Source organism: Vicia villosa, linkage group LG3 (assembly GCF_029867415.1).
Source record: "Vicia villosa cultivar HV-30 ecotype Madison, WI linkage group LG3, Vvil1.0, whole genome shotgun sequence".
In the NCBI taxonomy this organism is placed as follows: Eukaryota; Viridiplantae; Streptophyta; class Magnoliopsida; order Fabales; family Fabaceae; genus Vicia; species Vicia villosa.
Genome location: NC_081182.1, coordinates 66039889 through 66057481, shown reverse-complemented (window position 1 = coordinate 66057481; position 17593 = coordinate 66039889). Strand labels below are relative to the sequence as shown.

The 17593-nt window shown below is 37.5% G+C and overlaps 2 protein-coding genes across 2 annotated transcripts; one reads left to right on the top strand and one right to left on the bottom strand.

The window, feature by feature from the left end:
- Positions 1-302: 302 nt before the first annotated feature.
- LOC131661730 (serine carboxypeptidase 1-like) lies at positions 303-2385 on the bottom strand. The gene is made up of 7 exons (XM_058931339.1): positions 1998-2385; positions 1810-1917; positions 1441-1715; positions 986-1344; positions 788-880; positions 535-640; positions 303-455 (listed from the first exon to the last, which is right to left on the bottom strand). The coding sequence occupies exons 1-7, from the start codon at positions 2383-2385 to the stop codon at positions 303-305; spliced, it is 1482 nt and encodes a 493-aa protein (XP_058787322.1).
- Positions 2386-3501: 1116 nt separating this feature from the next.
- On the top strand, positions 3502-17255 carry LOC131661732 (uncharacterized). The gene is made up of 5 exons (XM_058931340.1): positions 3502-3686; positions 3766-3911; positions 5024-5129; positions 16568-16716; positions 16804-17255. Coding segments are annotated over exons 1-5 (498 nt in total). The 5' UTR covers positions 3502-3685; the 3' UTR covers positions 16900-17255.
- Positions 17256-17593: the final 338 nt, after the last annotated feature.

The window sequence follows — 17593 nt, the reverse complement described above, 5'->3', positions numbered from 1 at the left end:
CTCGCTTATAATTAATATACCACTTGATGACGCTATGTGATATTATGCGTCCTGTCACATAGTACAATAACCTACAAATTACTCCCAGATGTCATTATATTTCAATTATTTTGGTTCAACAAATGTGACATAAAAAAGAAAAACATGAAACACTCTCACAGCAAGAGACAACCTACATAATATTGTCATCACATTAAAATCAAATATAAACTATATTTTTCTATTACAATCTAACAAGTAGATTTGGTACAAAGTGCTTTTCAATAAAGTAGATTTCAAACATGGACCGTGCTTGGAGTCCATTAATTTGATGGTGAAACAGGAGGCAGGATTCCATAGACGAACGATGAGATCAAAGTCAAAGCTCGCTCAGGTTGCCAGCTTGGAACAAGATGTCCAGCTCCTCTTACTGTAACAAATGTCAATCCTTTGTATCCCACCACATATCCTCCAATCTGTTATTATCACAATTTTGGTCACAGTTTCAAAAGTATTCAATTACTTGCTCTACAAGAAAAGCCACTAAATCAGTACCTCTTTTCCAGAATACCATGGACGCCAAGCGGAGTTGATAGGAAGCTTGAGAGAGTTGATTGAATATCTTGAAGATGTAACTGGAACCACTGAATCAGTATCACCACTGCAGGAGAGCATATCATCAATATTTAGGACTTGGAAATTTGATAAAACTAAATTGCAACCTCTCACAATTCACAAGAGTCTATATGTTATATTATTGTGCTTGTGTATTCAAATTTTCATAGCATTGTTAACAGTTTAAGCTTGCCTGTATATCCATAATTTAATGCCACTGTCGATGAGGTACTTGATGGTGGGAAGGATTGTAACTGGACTGTCTTTCCAGGTCCGAATAACACGACTACGAGTTGTCATAAAAAAGCACACATTCTTGATTAGCATAGAAAACACAGTTATAGATTAGACATGTCAAGACAAACAGTACTATTTTGCATGGATAATTTACCTGCAATGGCTCCAATTTGTAGGTTTTGCATGAAGAGCCTTTTGGACCTCTGGCCTATTGAAATAGGCAATACCATAGTGATCAGAACAAGGGTCAAATTTATTACTTACATAACCAGTTGAGCCATTTTTGAGAGAAGAATTGTGACATTGTGGAGCATAGATGTTATAGAAATCTATGTTTCCGGTCTCATTGGAAGCTCTTATTGCTGCATTGGTACATATTGCTGAACCATTAGAAGTGAAGTCACAGTACTTGTCAATCAACTCATGAGTTTGATCTGAAATCAAAGCATGAGTCCAAAGGTAATCAAATATCCCTTTTAAACTTGTAGCATCATCAATCCAAGCATTCCCAATCTGAAAATGTTTAAATACAATATAAGAAAGTTAGACATATATGATTGTTGCAAGTTATATTGCATCACTAGTGTGTTTGCAATTTGAAAAACTTACAGAAATGCCTTTGAGGTTAATAATGATTTGATTATAGAGTTTATTGTTTTGAAGAATAGTAGATGCAAGTTGAGGAACATAATGACCAGCATAACTCTCTCCAGTTATGTAAAAATCTCGGGTTTTGTACTGTGGAAACCTCTCCAGCCAGTTGATAAGGAAGACATAAGCATCCTTTGCAGTTGTCTTATCTCCTGAATTGTCATAGTCAGAAGTAGTGTTTGAGTAGGAAAAACCTACTCCGGCCGGAGATTCCAAGAAAAGTATATTTGCAACTGCATATTTCACAACGATTGAAGTTATTAAAATATTCATGTCTCATGAAAGCATCATATATAAAAATAATACTTATATTGATGATTGTCTCACCTTCATTCCAAGCATAAGGGTTACGGTATAGAGTTTTGCCATCAGAGTTGATTCTGAAGGGTCCAAGCTCCTCAAAGGCTCCATAACCAAGTGAGGAACAACCAGGTCCTGCATGTATTAAACATTATCTTTTCAGTATCAAAGGACAAAAGTTATCGGCATAAAACAGTTTGTGAGACTATTTTTACCTCCATTGAGCCACAATATTAAAGGTTTAGTTGAAGATTTATATGGAGACTCCACAAAATAGTAGAAAAGTTCTCTTCCAGCCTCATGATCAACTGTGACATAGCCTGAGTATTGATCAAAGTTCACTCCATAGGGTTGACCAGGCAATGTGACAATCTTATCAGCTAGTCTTTTCCCCTCTTGAGGAGGCACATCATAAGCAGAAGAAGAAGACTGTGTTTGCAATGCATCTTCAGCTTCCCAAGTGAAAGTCTTAGGAGGATTATGTGAGCTTCTGGAGAGAATCAACTCATCAAGTTTATCAGCTTGAGTAGCTTTGCTATATGGAAAAATAACCAAAAAACTCAAGTTGAGTAGTAAACAAGCATAAAGAAAAACCTTCTTCATCTTGTTCTCAACTTGGTTTCTATATTCTAAGTTTCTACATTATGAGTATTTATAGATGAAAAACAGTGGCAAATCTGCAGAATTTGTTTTGTTGGTATTGGTTGGAGATATGTGAAAGAAACATGAGAGTAATAACATTACTTTTCACCAATTACTATGTATAGATTAGCCGGCAAATTTAATTTAGTTTCTTCTTCAATAGTTAATAGATTGTCATTGTTTCCCTTTCTCTAGAACCACGTGAAGTTATTTAACAATTTAGCACTTTGTGATTATCATTGAAAGTTAATGGGATATTTGTTCCACTAACTTATTATTGTTCTGCGTTATGCTGTACTGTATCTTCATCTAAGTTTCTAAGAGTATTTGTAATCGAGAAAGGCTTTACATAAATAGTTTTTACTTGTTCAAAGAACTTATGGTATAAGTTAGCATGTAACATGGAGGATGTTAACTGATACCCAAAAGTTATACATGACACCCCACGTAATTTTGTAATATAAAATTTCCGTTCTCATTTTTTTTTATTAATCACATATTTTAAAATATTCTCTCGGGAGTACAAAGTTCGGTAGATCATACAATTTTTTTTTACCGATTTTTAAAAAAAATTGGGTATATTGGATATTTTCCACACCACTTAAAAGTTTGATAGGGTTAATTTTGAACGATTGAGATTTTGTCGACACTTATGTAGAGTTGTGATTAAACCGACAGTTATGTGTGGTCTATAATAATTTAAAACTCGTATAAATATTATTAACAAAAACATCTCATAATATTTCAATTTTGATATCGCGCATTTGCGTACTTCAACAATGTGTGTCCTCTTAATGATTTGAGGGCTCAAAGAGGACACCCGGACACCCCTGTTGATGTATTAACTATTGAACTTTCAGTTCAATTTTTAAAAACATTTTGGATAGAGTTGAAGGTAGAAAAATGTAAGGTGCGGATAGCAGAGCTACCATTTAATGAGGAAAACAAATGGGCTCGGTCCATTAGATGTTTGCATTCCTTCCTTCTTCTTTTTCGGCATTAGCGCGTGCTACTGTTAAGCAACTTCATCTGCATTCTGATTATGCATCGAAATTCCCAATTTACCCCTAGACTTAAGACTACACAGTGCATGATATAGTAGTACTAGTTGAAGAAACAAAAAAATTTTGAAATCTAAATCTAAATTGAGAAAAAGCAACCACCCCTGTGATTATAGGTCTCGAGTTCCCCGGAGAATGCAAACAGAGTGAACTGAAGTACTCATTTTCCGGTAACCGCAGATCCACACGCCCTCGCCGCCAGTAAGTTCCTTATTCTTTTGAATTTACAATTGTGCGTTTTCTTTGTTTTCTTCAATCTTGTTCATTTTGTTTACGGCAGTGTCGATCGAGGAGCTGAAATCTGCTATGAATGAACACGTTGATCTTATGTCAGATCTTGTTCAGAAGATCTCTTCTGAACTTCGTACCAACCTTCGTCCTGCTTACGATAACTTCTTAGGTTTCTTTCATGCCATCGATTGGAAGGTACTCCTTTTCCTCTAATTTCCCTAATTTTTTAGTGCTTCGTTAATTATTATTGAATTGAATTGAATAGGTGTTTTCAATTATTTATTACTTACTTTATTTTAGCGTGTGAGAAATTAAATGAATCAAGCTTGAAGTGTAGAAACTGCTATAGCTGGATACTATCCATGAGTTGTATCAGAATTCGATACTAAATGGAACTCAATTGATACGAATGTCAGGTGTTTATCTTTTATGATGTAAATCTTTCTTGAATAATGAATCACTATTCACTACCAAAACATACTGTAGTCACCACTTCTTTTGTCAACTTTGTATAACCAACCAGTTTTCTTTTGTCATTTGATACGACTTGAATCTTGAATTATTTTAAGGTTCGCGAATGATACATGAACTTATAATTTTGTTATTCTGTTTGTTTTTTTACTTAAAAATATCATTTGATAAGCAATGTACCATACAATTCATTATAAGATTTGATTTTTCGATTTGGAGAAAAGGTCTCCCGATTCATGATTTAAATTTCGATTCGATAACCAGGATACCATTTCTTGGATATTGTTTTATGATATGCCGATAGGAGGAAAAAGTTTTCTGTTGCGGATAATATAATTTGACTTGTGGAATGGACATATGTAGATGGAATTTTGAGATTTTTCACTAAAAAATTCAAAGAGGTGTTTGGATGCATTATTTTTTGGTTACCAATTGGGTGTCATCACTAAGGCTTTCTTGCCATAAGAATGCTCAATTGTTTTAATGATTTTAACCTTAATAATGTTGCTACAGAAGAAACCTAATCACTAAGGCTTTCTTGCCATTGGAATGCTCAATTGTTTTAAGGATTTTTAACCTTAATAATGTTGCTATCGAAGAAACCTATTCTACCATGCTATCATATCATAGGTCATCAAAATGTGATTGACATTTTTCTTGTCAGTTCAATGGCAAATGATCAATGAAAGAGATTTTATGTTTGTTTTCTTTATATGGATATCACTTATAGACAAGATAAAGAGGCTTTATGGATCTTTTACTTTTCATGTTTTCTAAACTTGCTGGTTATTTGAACCCTGCATCTTTCTAATATTGCCTTATTTTTTTGGTTTCAGGAGCCCTGGCTACTGGGATTGTTAACATTTTATGTTGTATTGCTGCTTGTAACTATCATCTCTAGGAAGAATCCCAACTTTCAGATGTGCCTGTTCTTTTTGACGTGTATGTAACATTCCTTTTTTTATATATTGAATGGTACTTTTCTTATTAAACTATAAAAGCTGAATTGAATTTTTTTAATTTATTGAATGGTACTTTTCTTATTAAACTATAAAAGCTGAATTGAATTGCTCCATTATTTTTATGTACCACACTTCACTCCTGTTTGCAAGCATAACCCAAATTATCAAAAGAGTGAAGATCTGGCCATGCAAACTTATTGAAACTACATCTTTTTGCATAGTGAAGCATTTAGCATTTAGATGTTTACAAAATCCTTCAATTTATTTATATCAATATTTCTTTTAGAATGAGATTTGTCATGATACAGTCTTAGTCTCTGATCAGGCAATGAAGATACAAAATATTTAGTTAGTTCGATAGCTTGTTAGAGGAGAGATGATAGGATATAAATGATAGGGGAGACTCAAGACTATGCAGAAACATGTTAGACCACAAATGCTAGTAAATGGGACCTCGCAATGAAAGACAAGATGAAGTCTTTGATCTCTAATCAGACATGAGAACTATCTTGAGTTACCTAAGGGAAAGAAGGCACTTCACAACAAATGTTGGGTGTATCGGTTGAAGGAGGACCATGATGGCTCCAAGAAATACAAGGTCCAACTAGTTGTCAAGGATTTCATTTTCAGCAAAAAGAAGGAATTGACTTCACTGGAATTTTTGCTTCAGTTGTGAAGCTCAAAATTATTAGGATTGTCCTAAGTGCTGTGGAGCAATTGAAAGTCAAGACTACGTTTTTTCATGGAGACTTAGATGAGGAGATCTACATGCACCAACTTGAAGGTTTCTCAGAGGAAGGGAAACAAAATATGGTGTGCAGATTAACGAAGAGCTTGTATGGTCTGAAACAAGCTCCAAAGGTATAGGATGTTTGAAAGCTTCATGCACAAGGAAGGTTTCCAGAAATGCAATGCCGACTACTGTTTTTTCTTCAAGAGATATTTGTCCAGTTATATCATTTTGCTACTTTATGTCAATGATATATTAGTAATAGGTTTAGATATGGATGAAATTAGAAACATGAAGGTGCAATTATCAAAAGAATTAGACATGAAGGATTGGGTGCAGCAAAGAAGATTCTTGGAATGCAAATCACGAGAGATAAGCAAAGAGGAATTTTGCAGTTATCTCACGTAGAGTACATCAACCGTGCTTTGCAAAGATTCAACATGGGAAGTTCAAGCCGGTTAGCACACCGTTGGCCAGTCATTTTCGCCTTTCCAAGGACCAGTCCCCTCAGACGGAGATGGAGGAAGAGAGATAATTCATGGCTAAGATTCCATATGCTTCAGCTATAGGAAGTTTGATGAACGCTCAGTCTGTACTAGGCCAGACATTGGCCATGCAGTGAGAGTTGTAAGCAAGTTTATATCAAATCCAGGTAAAGCTCATTGGGAAGCAGTCAAAGTGGATTTTTAGGTATCTACGAGGAACCATAGAGAAGTGTCTCTACTTTGGAAAAGGAGAGTTAAAAGTACAAGACTACGTAGATGCAGACTTCAGAGGTGAAGTTGATCACCGAAGAAGTACCGCCGATTACATTTTTGTTGTTGTTACTATAGCCGTCAGTTGGATGTCGCGGATACAGAAGATTGTTGTTTTGTCCACTACAGAAGCTTAGTATGTAATAGAAAAAGAGAATGCAGGGAGAAAGAGAGAGTGAGAGAGTTTGTTGTAATCTTGATTATGAAAACTCTAATGAGTTAGTTACAGATCATGCTATATATATGTGACTGCAGTGACAATTGTCACTGCCAGCTCACTATTACAATATACTTCTATTATTCTAATTCCACTTATGCCTATATATTGATATTATACTCTAATATTTCCCCTTCAAATGGTGCTGCCATTCTTGAGGAGCTTTTGTGAGAGAGATGCTTTGTCAAGAACTTTGAGATAATCCCTTAGAACTAAGAACCTTTGAGCAGACAAAGGTTTAGTAAGTATAACTGCACTTTGAAACTCAGCAGAGATATGCTTCACAGAAAATGTCTTATTTAAGACTTTTTCTCTAAGGAAGAAGATGTCAAGTTCCATGTGTTTAGTCTTGGCATGAAGCACAGGATTGTGAGCCAAGTAGACAGTGCTGAGATTGTCACAATAGAGTATAGGAGTGGCAGTAGGAACATGTAACTCTGCTAATAGGGATTGAATCCAAAGGACCTCAGAGGCAGTACTAGCTAGACTTCTGTACTCAGCCTCTGTGCTGGACCTGGCTACTAAGGTCTGCTTCTTAGACCACCAGGAAACTAGATTAGGCCCCAAAAATATTCAGGAACCTGAGGTAGACTTCCTGTCATCAGGGTCTGACCCCTAGTCAGCATCAGAAAAGGCAGTGATGGAGATAGGATGATGAGAAGCAGCTGGCATGAAGTGGAGGCCATGATGAAGGGTACCCCTGAGGTACCTCAAAATCCTCTTGACAGCCACCCAATGACTTTGCATAGGTTGAGACAAAAACTGACATGCTTTATTAACTGCAAAGCTGATTTCAGGTCTAGTGATAGTGGCATATTGGAGAGCCCTTACTACAGACCAGAGTTGTTAATCCCGGATAGCGGAGCGGAGCGGCCGACCTCCGGGAATGGGAATAGTGGGAATAGCGGCATCCCGGATAGCGGGATAAATTTTTGTATACTAATAATTATATAATAATCTATAAACCACTCATAAAATATTTATAAAATATAATGTGAAACAAAGAATAATGCTTAATTAAGATTGATACTTAGTTAGTACACTACCACTACCACTACCCGTCAAAAACATATACAGTATGTTAACCTAATTATCTCTAATTCCACGGCGGCGCAGATCTCACTTCAACCCTAATTCACTTCTTCTTCAACCTCTCTCTCTCCCTTTGCGTCTCTCTCTCATTCTCTGTCTATGAATCATATCTTGGGAAACCCTAATTCACTTCTTCTTCAACCTCTCTCTCACTCTCACTCTCTCTGCGAATCAGATTTCACTTCTTCAACCTCTCTCTTGCACAAGGGTGTTTTGTTAATTTTTCCCAGAAAAATGTAAAAAAAAATGTAAAAAAAATGTAAAAAAGAACCGGAGCCGCTCCGCCCGGGAATTTTCCACGACTCGCGGCCCGGTATAGCGGCTGAAGCGGCCGCTTTCTCATCTCCGCCTCCGCACCCTTCATAGCGCCCGGCAGGGTGTTGCTCCGCTACGGAGCGCCGGGATAGCGGCCGAAGCGGCCGGGAATAATAACTCTGCTACAGACCTATAGTAAGTAGGATCAGGTAAATAATCAGTACCTAGTTTGGTCAGTTTGAGGTTTGAAACCATAGGAGTAGGTAAGCTCTTTGCCTCACTCATATTAGTTTTGGAAAGAAGATCTTTGATGTATTTAGACTGAGAGAGGAAGAGTGATCCACCAGAAAGATGAGCAACCTCAATGCCTAGAAAATAATTCAAGTCACCTAATTGTTTGAGGGAAAATTGAGCATTAAGTTGATTGACTAGCTGCTGAATGTGAGAAGGAGAATCCCCTGTGACTATTATATCATCTACATAGACTAGCATGTAGATGGAATAAGTAGGAGCCTTTAAGGTGAACAGGGATGGATCACACCTAATGGTGACAAACCCAAAGCTGTGCAGTGCAGTAGTAAGCCTCTCAAACTAGGCCCTAGGGGCCTGTTTTAAACCATAGATAGCTTTATGAAGTTTGCATACAAGGGTAGGATCAGAATTCTGAAAGCCAGGGGGCTGCTGCATATAAACTTCCTCTGTGAGGATGCCATTTAAGAAGGCATTGTTGACATCCAATTGAGTGAGTTGCCATTTCCTAGTGACAACCAATGTAAGAACAGTCCTCACTGTGACAGGCTTGACCACAGGAGAAAAAGTCTCTTGAAAATCAAAACCATGAACTTGGTGAAAACCTTTGGCTACTAATCTGGCCTTGTACTTTTGAAGTGAGCCATCAGGATTTTGCTTAATCCTAAAGACCCATTTGCACCCAATTGCTCTTCTATTTGGAGGCAACCTAGTAAGGGTCCAGGTCTGATTCTTGAGCAAGGCATTATGTTCATCTTGCATGGCTGCCAGCCAGTGAGGATCTTTTAGGGCAGTTTTGTAAGATGAAGGTTCCAGTTCAGTGAGAAGAAGCGTAGGATGAAGCCTAGGTTGCACAATACCATCCTTGGCCCTAGTTACCATGGGATGAGTATTAACAGGAAGAGTAGGAATCGAAGGTGAACTATGAGCAGAGGATGGGGATGATGTAGAAGTAGAATTTGGAGAAGAAGGAGATGCCATGGAAGGAGCATCAGACTGAGTAGACCTGACTGGAGATTGAAGTGAGGTAGAGGGAAGTTGTTCAGGTACAGAGGCTGCCAGGGAGGAATGAGAAGAAGAGGCAGCAGCTGAAGTGGAAGAGGAAGCACTGACAGGTGTAGGATAGATGGATGAATTTGGGAAACTAAAGGGAACTGACACTTGGCAGTTGGGTGAAGGAATAGAAGCTGAAGGCTTAACTAGAAAAAGCTCAAGGTAAGGATACCTTGTTTCATTAAACAAGACATCTTTTGAGATGAAAAGTCTTCCATCAGCTGCAAGGCATTTGTATCCCTTGTGTTGTGTGGAATAGCCCAGGAATAAACACTCTTTAGTGTGATAAGAGAATTTGGTTGGGTTGTAGGGCCTAAGGTGTGGGTAACAAGCACACCCAAATATTTTGAGAAGCTTGTAATCAGGTTCAGATTTGTATAAGACCTTGAAGGGTGAATCCATACCTAACACAGTAGTGGGCATCCTATTGATAAGTAAGGTGGCAGCCAAGAAGGCATGATCCCAAAACTTTAGAGGTAGGGAGGCATGTGCTAGCAAGGTGAGGCCAGTTTCAACAACATGCATGTGCTTTCTCTCTACAGAACCATTTTGATGATGGGTGTGGGGACAGGTGAGCTTGTGAATAGTGCCCTGTTTGGTCAGTAGAGGAGTGAGTGGTTGAAACTCACCTCCTCCATCAGTTTGCACAATTTTGACTATGCATTTGAACTGAGTTTGCACATAAGCTAGAAAATTAGTGAACACAGCAGTAACATCAGACTTTAATTTAAGCAGAAAAATCCAGGTGAACTTTGTGTGTGCATCAACAAGTGTCAGCATATATTTGAATCCAGAAGTAGAGAACATTGGAACAGGACCCCCCACATCAGCAAATATAAGATCAAATGGTGCACTATATGAAGTATTGGATGCAGTAGAAGGCAATCTATGTGCTTTACCCAAACAACAAGCAACACAAAAATTCAAAGTAGATTGCTTAGGAATAGGAATGTTACATTTGAGTAAGACAGACTTGAGAACCTCATGATGAGGATGTCCAAGTCTTCTATGCCATTGCTCATACAATGAAGGACCTAAGCTAGTGGCAGACTTATTTGCATGAGAATTCAAAGTACTTGCACCAGAATCATTGCTAGTGAGTGTGTGCACAACAGGTGTTTTATTCCTATGAGAAGGTAAAGAAAGAGCCTGTAGAGAGCCAAATGAGTAAAGTCCATCTTTGCCTAGAGCTCCTTGGAGAAGCACCTCAGAAGTAGCCTGGGATTTAACAAGGCACACATCAGGATGGAACTCAAAAAACACCCTATTATCCCTTGCAAATTGACTGACAGAGATAAGATTTTTAGTGATATTAGGAACATGTAATAAGTTCTTCAGTGTGAGTGTAATGTGTGGTTTGTGAGGTGAGTGAAATGAAGTAGTGCCAATAGATGTGATAGGCAAACCTTGGCCATTTCCAAGGATCACTTGATCTGTTCCAGACAAGGGAATGCTCTCAAGAAAGCTCTCTGCAGAGTGTGTGACATGATGAGTAGCACCTGAGTCAGGATGTCATGGAGAAGCACCAGATGGAGTTGCACCTGCATTAGAACCAGTAACATATGCTTGAGCTTGTTTATCTGGCCTGACAGCAGCAGCTGGAGCACGCCACTGAACGAATTGAGGAGGATACCACTGACTAACAGCCCGTTGTTGTTGACCAGGGGCACCTTGATACCAAGGAGCAGTGCACGCCATTGATTCCCAGAAGCAGGTTGAACAGCAAGTCTATAGTAGCACACTTTCGCATCATGACCAGTCTTGGCACAGATCTGACATTGGACACGATTGCGTCCACCATTGCGACCACCTCCTCTGGACTGAGAGAAATGGCCACCACGATCAGACGCAATAGAAACAGTAGAATTAACATTAGAAGAAGAGGTACCTTGAGTAAGATTCACAGAGAGAGAATCCTGAGACGCGTTGCGAGGAGTACGCTCAAGACGAGCTTCATGCGAGAGAAGCATCGTTTCCGCAACAACAATTGCACAAGGTTCATCGCGATACTGGATGATTGACGCTAGGGCTTGATATTCCGGTGGAAGACCTTCAACAATCGTTTCAAGCTGATCGCGATGAGAAACCGGATCTCCAATTGATTCCAGAATATCACAGATCTGTTGAATTCGACCTAGATACTGTGCAATCGTGCGATCTCCCTTCTCCATGCTGCGAAGTTCATAGCGAAGTTGTCGCGACTTGGCGTAGACTTGTGTGACTTGAAATTGATCAATAACAGTCCAAACCTCGTGTGCGTGAACGCATTTGACTACTCGTGGAAGAACCACATCTGAGAGCGTCGTCAAGAGCCACGTGAACAGAAGCGAATCTTCTTGATGTCAGAGTTGATATGCCGAATTTTCTGAATCCGATTCACGATCTTCTGTCGTGAGAAAACGTGGAGGAATTTCAGGATTCACAAGATGACGATGCAACTTGTGAATGCGTATGATGCCTTCCACTTGTTGCTTCCATGAGAGGAAGTTGTTGTTATCAAGCTTGATGCTGATTTGCTGAGCGAACGTCTTGAACGCGTTCTTCATAGAAGACGAAGCTGGTGGTTGCGATGATGAGTCTTCATCATTCGCCGTTCTTGCGGAACTCGTAGCGGAAGCCATGATCGTAAGGATCAGAAGCTCATGATACCATAATAGAAAAAGAGAAATGCAGAGAGAAAGAGTGAGAGATTTTGTTGTAATCTTGATTGTGAAAACTCTAATGAGTTAGTTACAGATCATGCTATATATATATGTGACTGCAGTGACAGCTGTCACTGCCAGCTCACTATTACAATATACTTCTATTATTCTAATAACACTTATGCCTATATATTATAATATCAATATATAGGCATAAGTGGAATTAGAATAATAGAAGTATATTGTAATAGTGAGCTGGCAGTGACAGCTGTCATTGCAGTCACATATATATAGCATGATCTGTAACTAACTTATTAGAGTTTTCACAATCAAGATTACCACAAACTCTCTCACTCTCTCTTTCTCTCTGCATTTCTCTTTTTCTATTAGTAAGTAGCAGTAACAGAAGCCAATAAGGAGTTGATATGGCTTCAAGGATTGTTAATAGAGCTAGGATACATCCTGGAGAAGAGTGCTTTGCACATTAACAGTCAGAGTGCAATACATCTGGCAAAAAATTCAGCATTTCACTCTAGGACAAAACACATTGATAAGTTACCACTTCATGAGTTTCTTGCTTGAAGATGAGGTGCTAACATTGAGGAAGATTGTAGGAAGCAAAAACTCATTAGACATGTTAACAAAGGTGGTGACCGTTCACAAGCTGAAGTTGTGTTCAACTTCAGTTGGTCTGCTAAAATGACAGATTCATTAAAGTTGCTATTTGATCAAGGTGTGAAGACAGATTGAAATCAGTCTCGAAGTGGGAGATTGTTGGTCAATAAGAGAGAAAGAAGGAGAAACAAGAAAAATAAATAGTAAATAATCAATGTGTTTTGAGAACTTTAAAGAGATTTTAATTCATAACCATTTACCTTTCTTGTTTTATTGGCTATAAAATTTGTGTGTCTTTTATTTGTAACACATCAGAACGAAATTCTAATGAATATTTTAGTGTAATTGGGTTGTAAATTTTTTATGAAGAGAGGTTAATCAAGTTATAGAATTCACTTTTTATTTTAGTTTACTTTTGCGTTATTTTGCTCTTCCACAAATCTGATAATATGGAGAAATTTTGTGTAGTTTCCTAACAACTCAGATAGTTCCCATGTGTGGTTAAAGATCAAAGACTTCATCTCGTCTCTCATTGCGAGCTCCCACTTACTAACATCTGTGGTCTGACATGCTTTTGCATAGTCTTCAGGCTCCCCTTCACAAGTCAACAACATGTAGTCTATGTATCTCTTGTTAGGCACATGAGGTTGAGAAGACCTTCTCAATATAGGAGTTGGAGTACGAGTCTCTAATGCGTCAGACTGTTGCTCACTGCCTTGTTCAATTGATTCCTCTAACAGAGGATTCTCAATTATTGGACTTTGTGGGACACCTCTGCATAAACTGGGTCATTTAATCCTCAATTATTGGACTTTCTGGGACACCTCTGCATAAACTGGGTCATTTAATTTTGGGTCATTGGTGGTTGTGTTATGTTTGTTTTGGTACATAACTCTTTCATTGAAGATCACATCTCTATTACGGATCATCTTTTTGTTATCGTCATCCCATAGGCGGTAACTCATCCTCACCATAGCCGATGAGAGTGCCCTTCTTTGATTTTGGATCAAGCTTATTCCTGCCTTGATCACTTATGTGCACATATGCTACACACTCGAAAACTCTAAGATGTGAGAGTTTTACCTCTTTTCTGCTACATACCTCTTCTGGTATTTTATGCTTCAATGGTACTGGTGGACCTCGGTTAATTAAGTAAGTTGCTGTGTTGAGTGCCTATGCCCATAAGTGCCTTGGTAAGCGTGACTGCACACACAAGCTTCTGACTCTTTCAGTCAACGTTCGATTCATACACTCAGCCACACCATTGTGTTAAGGCGTACCTGGCACGATACTCTCCATTCTGATTCCGTGCTCATAGCATAATTTCTTAAATCTGATGTCTTCATATTCACCACTATTGTCAGTTCTGAGCTTTTTAATCTTCAATCCTGTCTCATTTTCTACCATGGCTTTCCACATTTTGAAAGGCTCAAATACTTCAAGACTTATATTTCAGAAAGTATACCCATACCTTTCTGGAGTGATCATTAATAAAAGTCACAAAGTATTTTTTCCCACCTATAGATGAGACAGTAGTTGAACCTCAAACATCAGAGTGAATAAACTCGAGTCTTTGCTTCTTTGGGGTTCTCCCACTTGTCTCGCTTCTGCTTTCCAAGTATACAGTCTTCACACATGTCAGTTTCTATTGACCGAAGACCTGATAGTTTTCCTTTTGAGTGCATGACTTTCATCCCTTTTTCACTCATATGGCCTAATTTCTGGTGCCATAGATTGAGACTTTCATTTGCCGCAACTACAATCAAATGACATGGTTCTGCTGTCTTGTAAAGAGTACCATCCTTTTACCGCGAGCAACTGTAATTACACCTTTTGAAATCTTCCAATGATCACCATGGAAGACTGTTGTGTAGCCTTCACTAGTCAATTGGCCTACTGAGATTAAGTTCTTGATCAGGTCGGGAATATGTCTTACATTTTTCAATTCCCATTCAGATCCGTTCAACTTAATCTTCACTGCCCCTTTACCTTCAATCTACATGATTGCTCATTACCAAGGTAAACTTTACCGAGGTTTCCAGAGACATAATTTTAAGAGAATTCTTTCTAGGAAGTGGCATGGAATGATGCTCTGTAGTCTAATACCCAAGACCCTTCCTTATTCTCCAAAGAACATTTCAACGCGTCTTCTCCTCTTAAGGTGGAAGCAACATTTGCTTCATCTTGTACCTTTTGATTCTTGGGTGAGAGTCTGCACTGATTTTTGTAATGCCCCTTCTTTCCATAATTCCAACACTCGATAATGAGTTATGGAAATTACAATGATTTCTGGATTTGGATCGTCTTTCCTTTGATTTACTACATCCATATCCCCTGGTTGAATTTCTTCCTCTTGTCTCTATATGTAATATTAAAAAGGATGATGATTCCCTAACTCTCTGTTGGATCTCTTCATTGAGAATCAAATCACAAACATCATCAAATTTCGTCTTTGTACTTTCCGACGAGTTACTCACAGTCGTGACAATAGCGCTCCAACTATTTGGTAGGGAAGACAAAATTATCAATGCTCGCACCTCATTGTCAAATTCGATTCCAACTGAACTCAATTGGGTTGTGATTATATTGAGTTCATTGATATGTTGCGTAATTGATGCAGCTTTTGTCATCCGAAGTGTAAACAATCTCCTTAGCAAATGAACTTTATTTGATGCTGAAGGCTTTTCATACATGCTAGAAAGAGCCTCATAGGACCAACAGTTGTCTTCTCCTTTGCAATGTTAAAAGCAACATTTCGAGAAAGTGACAATCGGATAACATCAAGTGCTTGCCTATCGAGAAGGTTTCACTCATCTTCCTTCATCGAATCTGGCTTCTTTTCCTTGAGAGGTTGATGTAGCTTTGTCTGATACAAATAATCTTCAATCTGCATCTTCCAAAAACTAAAGTCTATGGAACTTTTCTAATTTCACTTTTCCTTCGTCTGCAGCCATCACTCCCACTCAAATATGTCTTTTCCTTTGGATTGTTTCTAACAATTTCTTGCAAAAAAATTGTAGAATAAAATTGTAGAATTCTCAATCAGCTTTGATGTCAGTTGTTAGCAAACTATGCAAAATTTTCTCATATTATTAGATTTGTGGAAGAGCAAAATAACGTGGAAGCACACTAAAATAAAAAGTGAAATCTATAAATTGATGAACCTATCCTCACAAAATTTACAATCCAATTACACTAAAATATTTATTGGAATTTTGTTCTAATATGTTATAAATAAAAGACACGCGGCTTTTATCGCCAATAAAACAAGAAAAATAAACGGTTATGAACTAAAATCTCCTTAAAGTTCTCAAAACACATTGGTTATTTACTATTTATTTTTTCTTGATAGAATATAAATGATAGGGAAGAATATTGGGTATGGATATTTTTTTAGTTGAAATTTGAATACTTTAGGGTGCAGAGGAAAGATATACACATTTTCATTTTGCATTCTCGTGTCTCAAGTCTAAACTTGTATCAGACAGAGATATGTTTAATCATTTTCCATGCACATGTTTTTAGTGGTTGCATCTCTAGGATGTAATTAATAGGGAAGAACAGATGGTTTTGGATTTCGGAGTGTAATTTGGAATACCTAGTTTAGAGAAGATATATACATTTTGATTGTGCGTTCTTGTGTCTGAAGTCTAAACTGGTATCAGACTGATACCTATATGATCATTTTCCATTCACATGTTTTGTGTTTACATCTCTTAATCCTGCTATCTCTTTCATATTTTTGAAGTTCTTTTATCTCTGTTGAACCAATAATGTAAATTTTCTTTCTTGAAAATTGTTATGATGCAGTGGCTGGTGTATATCTTGCTGAGAGACTTAATAGTTTTCTGGGGGGACACTGGAAAAGCTTCTCTAGTCAAAACTATTTTGATCCAAGTGGAGTATTTATGTCAGTTCTTTGGTCTGGACCTCTTCTTGCATTGGCTATGATAATCTTGGTTAGTATTTTCCCTTATGACACAACAATTTTATAATGGTCTTTTCATATTGAATATTGACTTTATGTATCTTATCTCTTTCTGCAGATCAATACACTCTTTTCCTTATGTTACTTGATTGTTAAGTGGAAAAGAGCTGAACTAAGACATCGTGCAAGGGCTGCTCGTAGTAAGCAGGAATAGTTGATCTGTAGTAGGATTTTGATGGACTGATCTGTAGTAGGATTTTCATGTGGATTAAGCCTGTTTGTTTCTACGTTTACATTACCATGGACATGTGTTTCTTTAACACTTAAATTTGGAGCTTCAGCTTTTTCACATTGGGATGTATTGCAGAGGTAAGTTTACTTTGCCAAAAGCGCAACCATACACATATTGATGTAGTGGGATTTTATGGATTCAACGATGAAGGAACTCGTGTCAATTAGATGATGTAATCACATGGTCATATAAATGAGTTGTTTTTTTCTCTCTCTCTTAAACATGGAACTTTGTTATTTGAACATCAAAATACAAACACAGTATAATGTTAAATTCTATATCTCTTGTTTTTTATATTCTACAACTTTAATAACATATTAAAAAAAAGGTAAATTTTTTTGTACCCATGAATTTAACTCGGGTATGAGTATTTTAGTGTAAATTATTTTAAAATTTTGATTTACTTTAAAATAAAATAAAATAAAAAGTGATTTGACATTGGATTATACTATTTGATTGGTTGAGAATTTTAATACCCAACTAAATTTAAGGATACGAGAGCGTTCACCTTTAAAAAATATGCACCGAAAGCGAATGACACCAAATTTGACAGCATAACTTTGATGTCAAAATATCATTATTTTGACAGCAGAACTTTGATGTCAAAATAGCATTA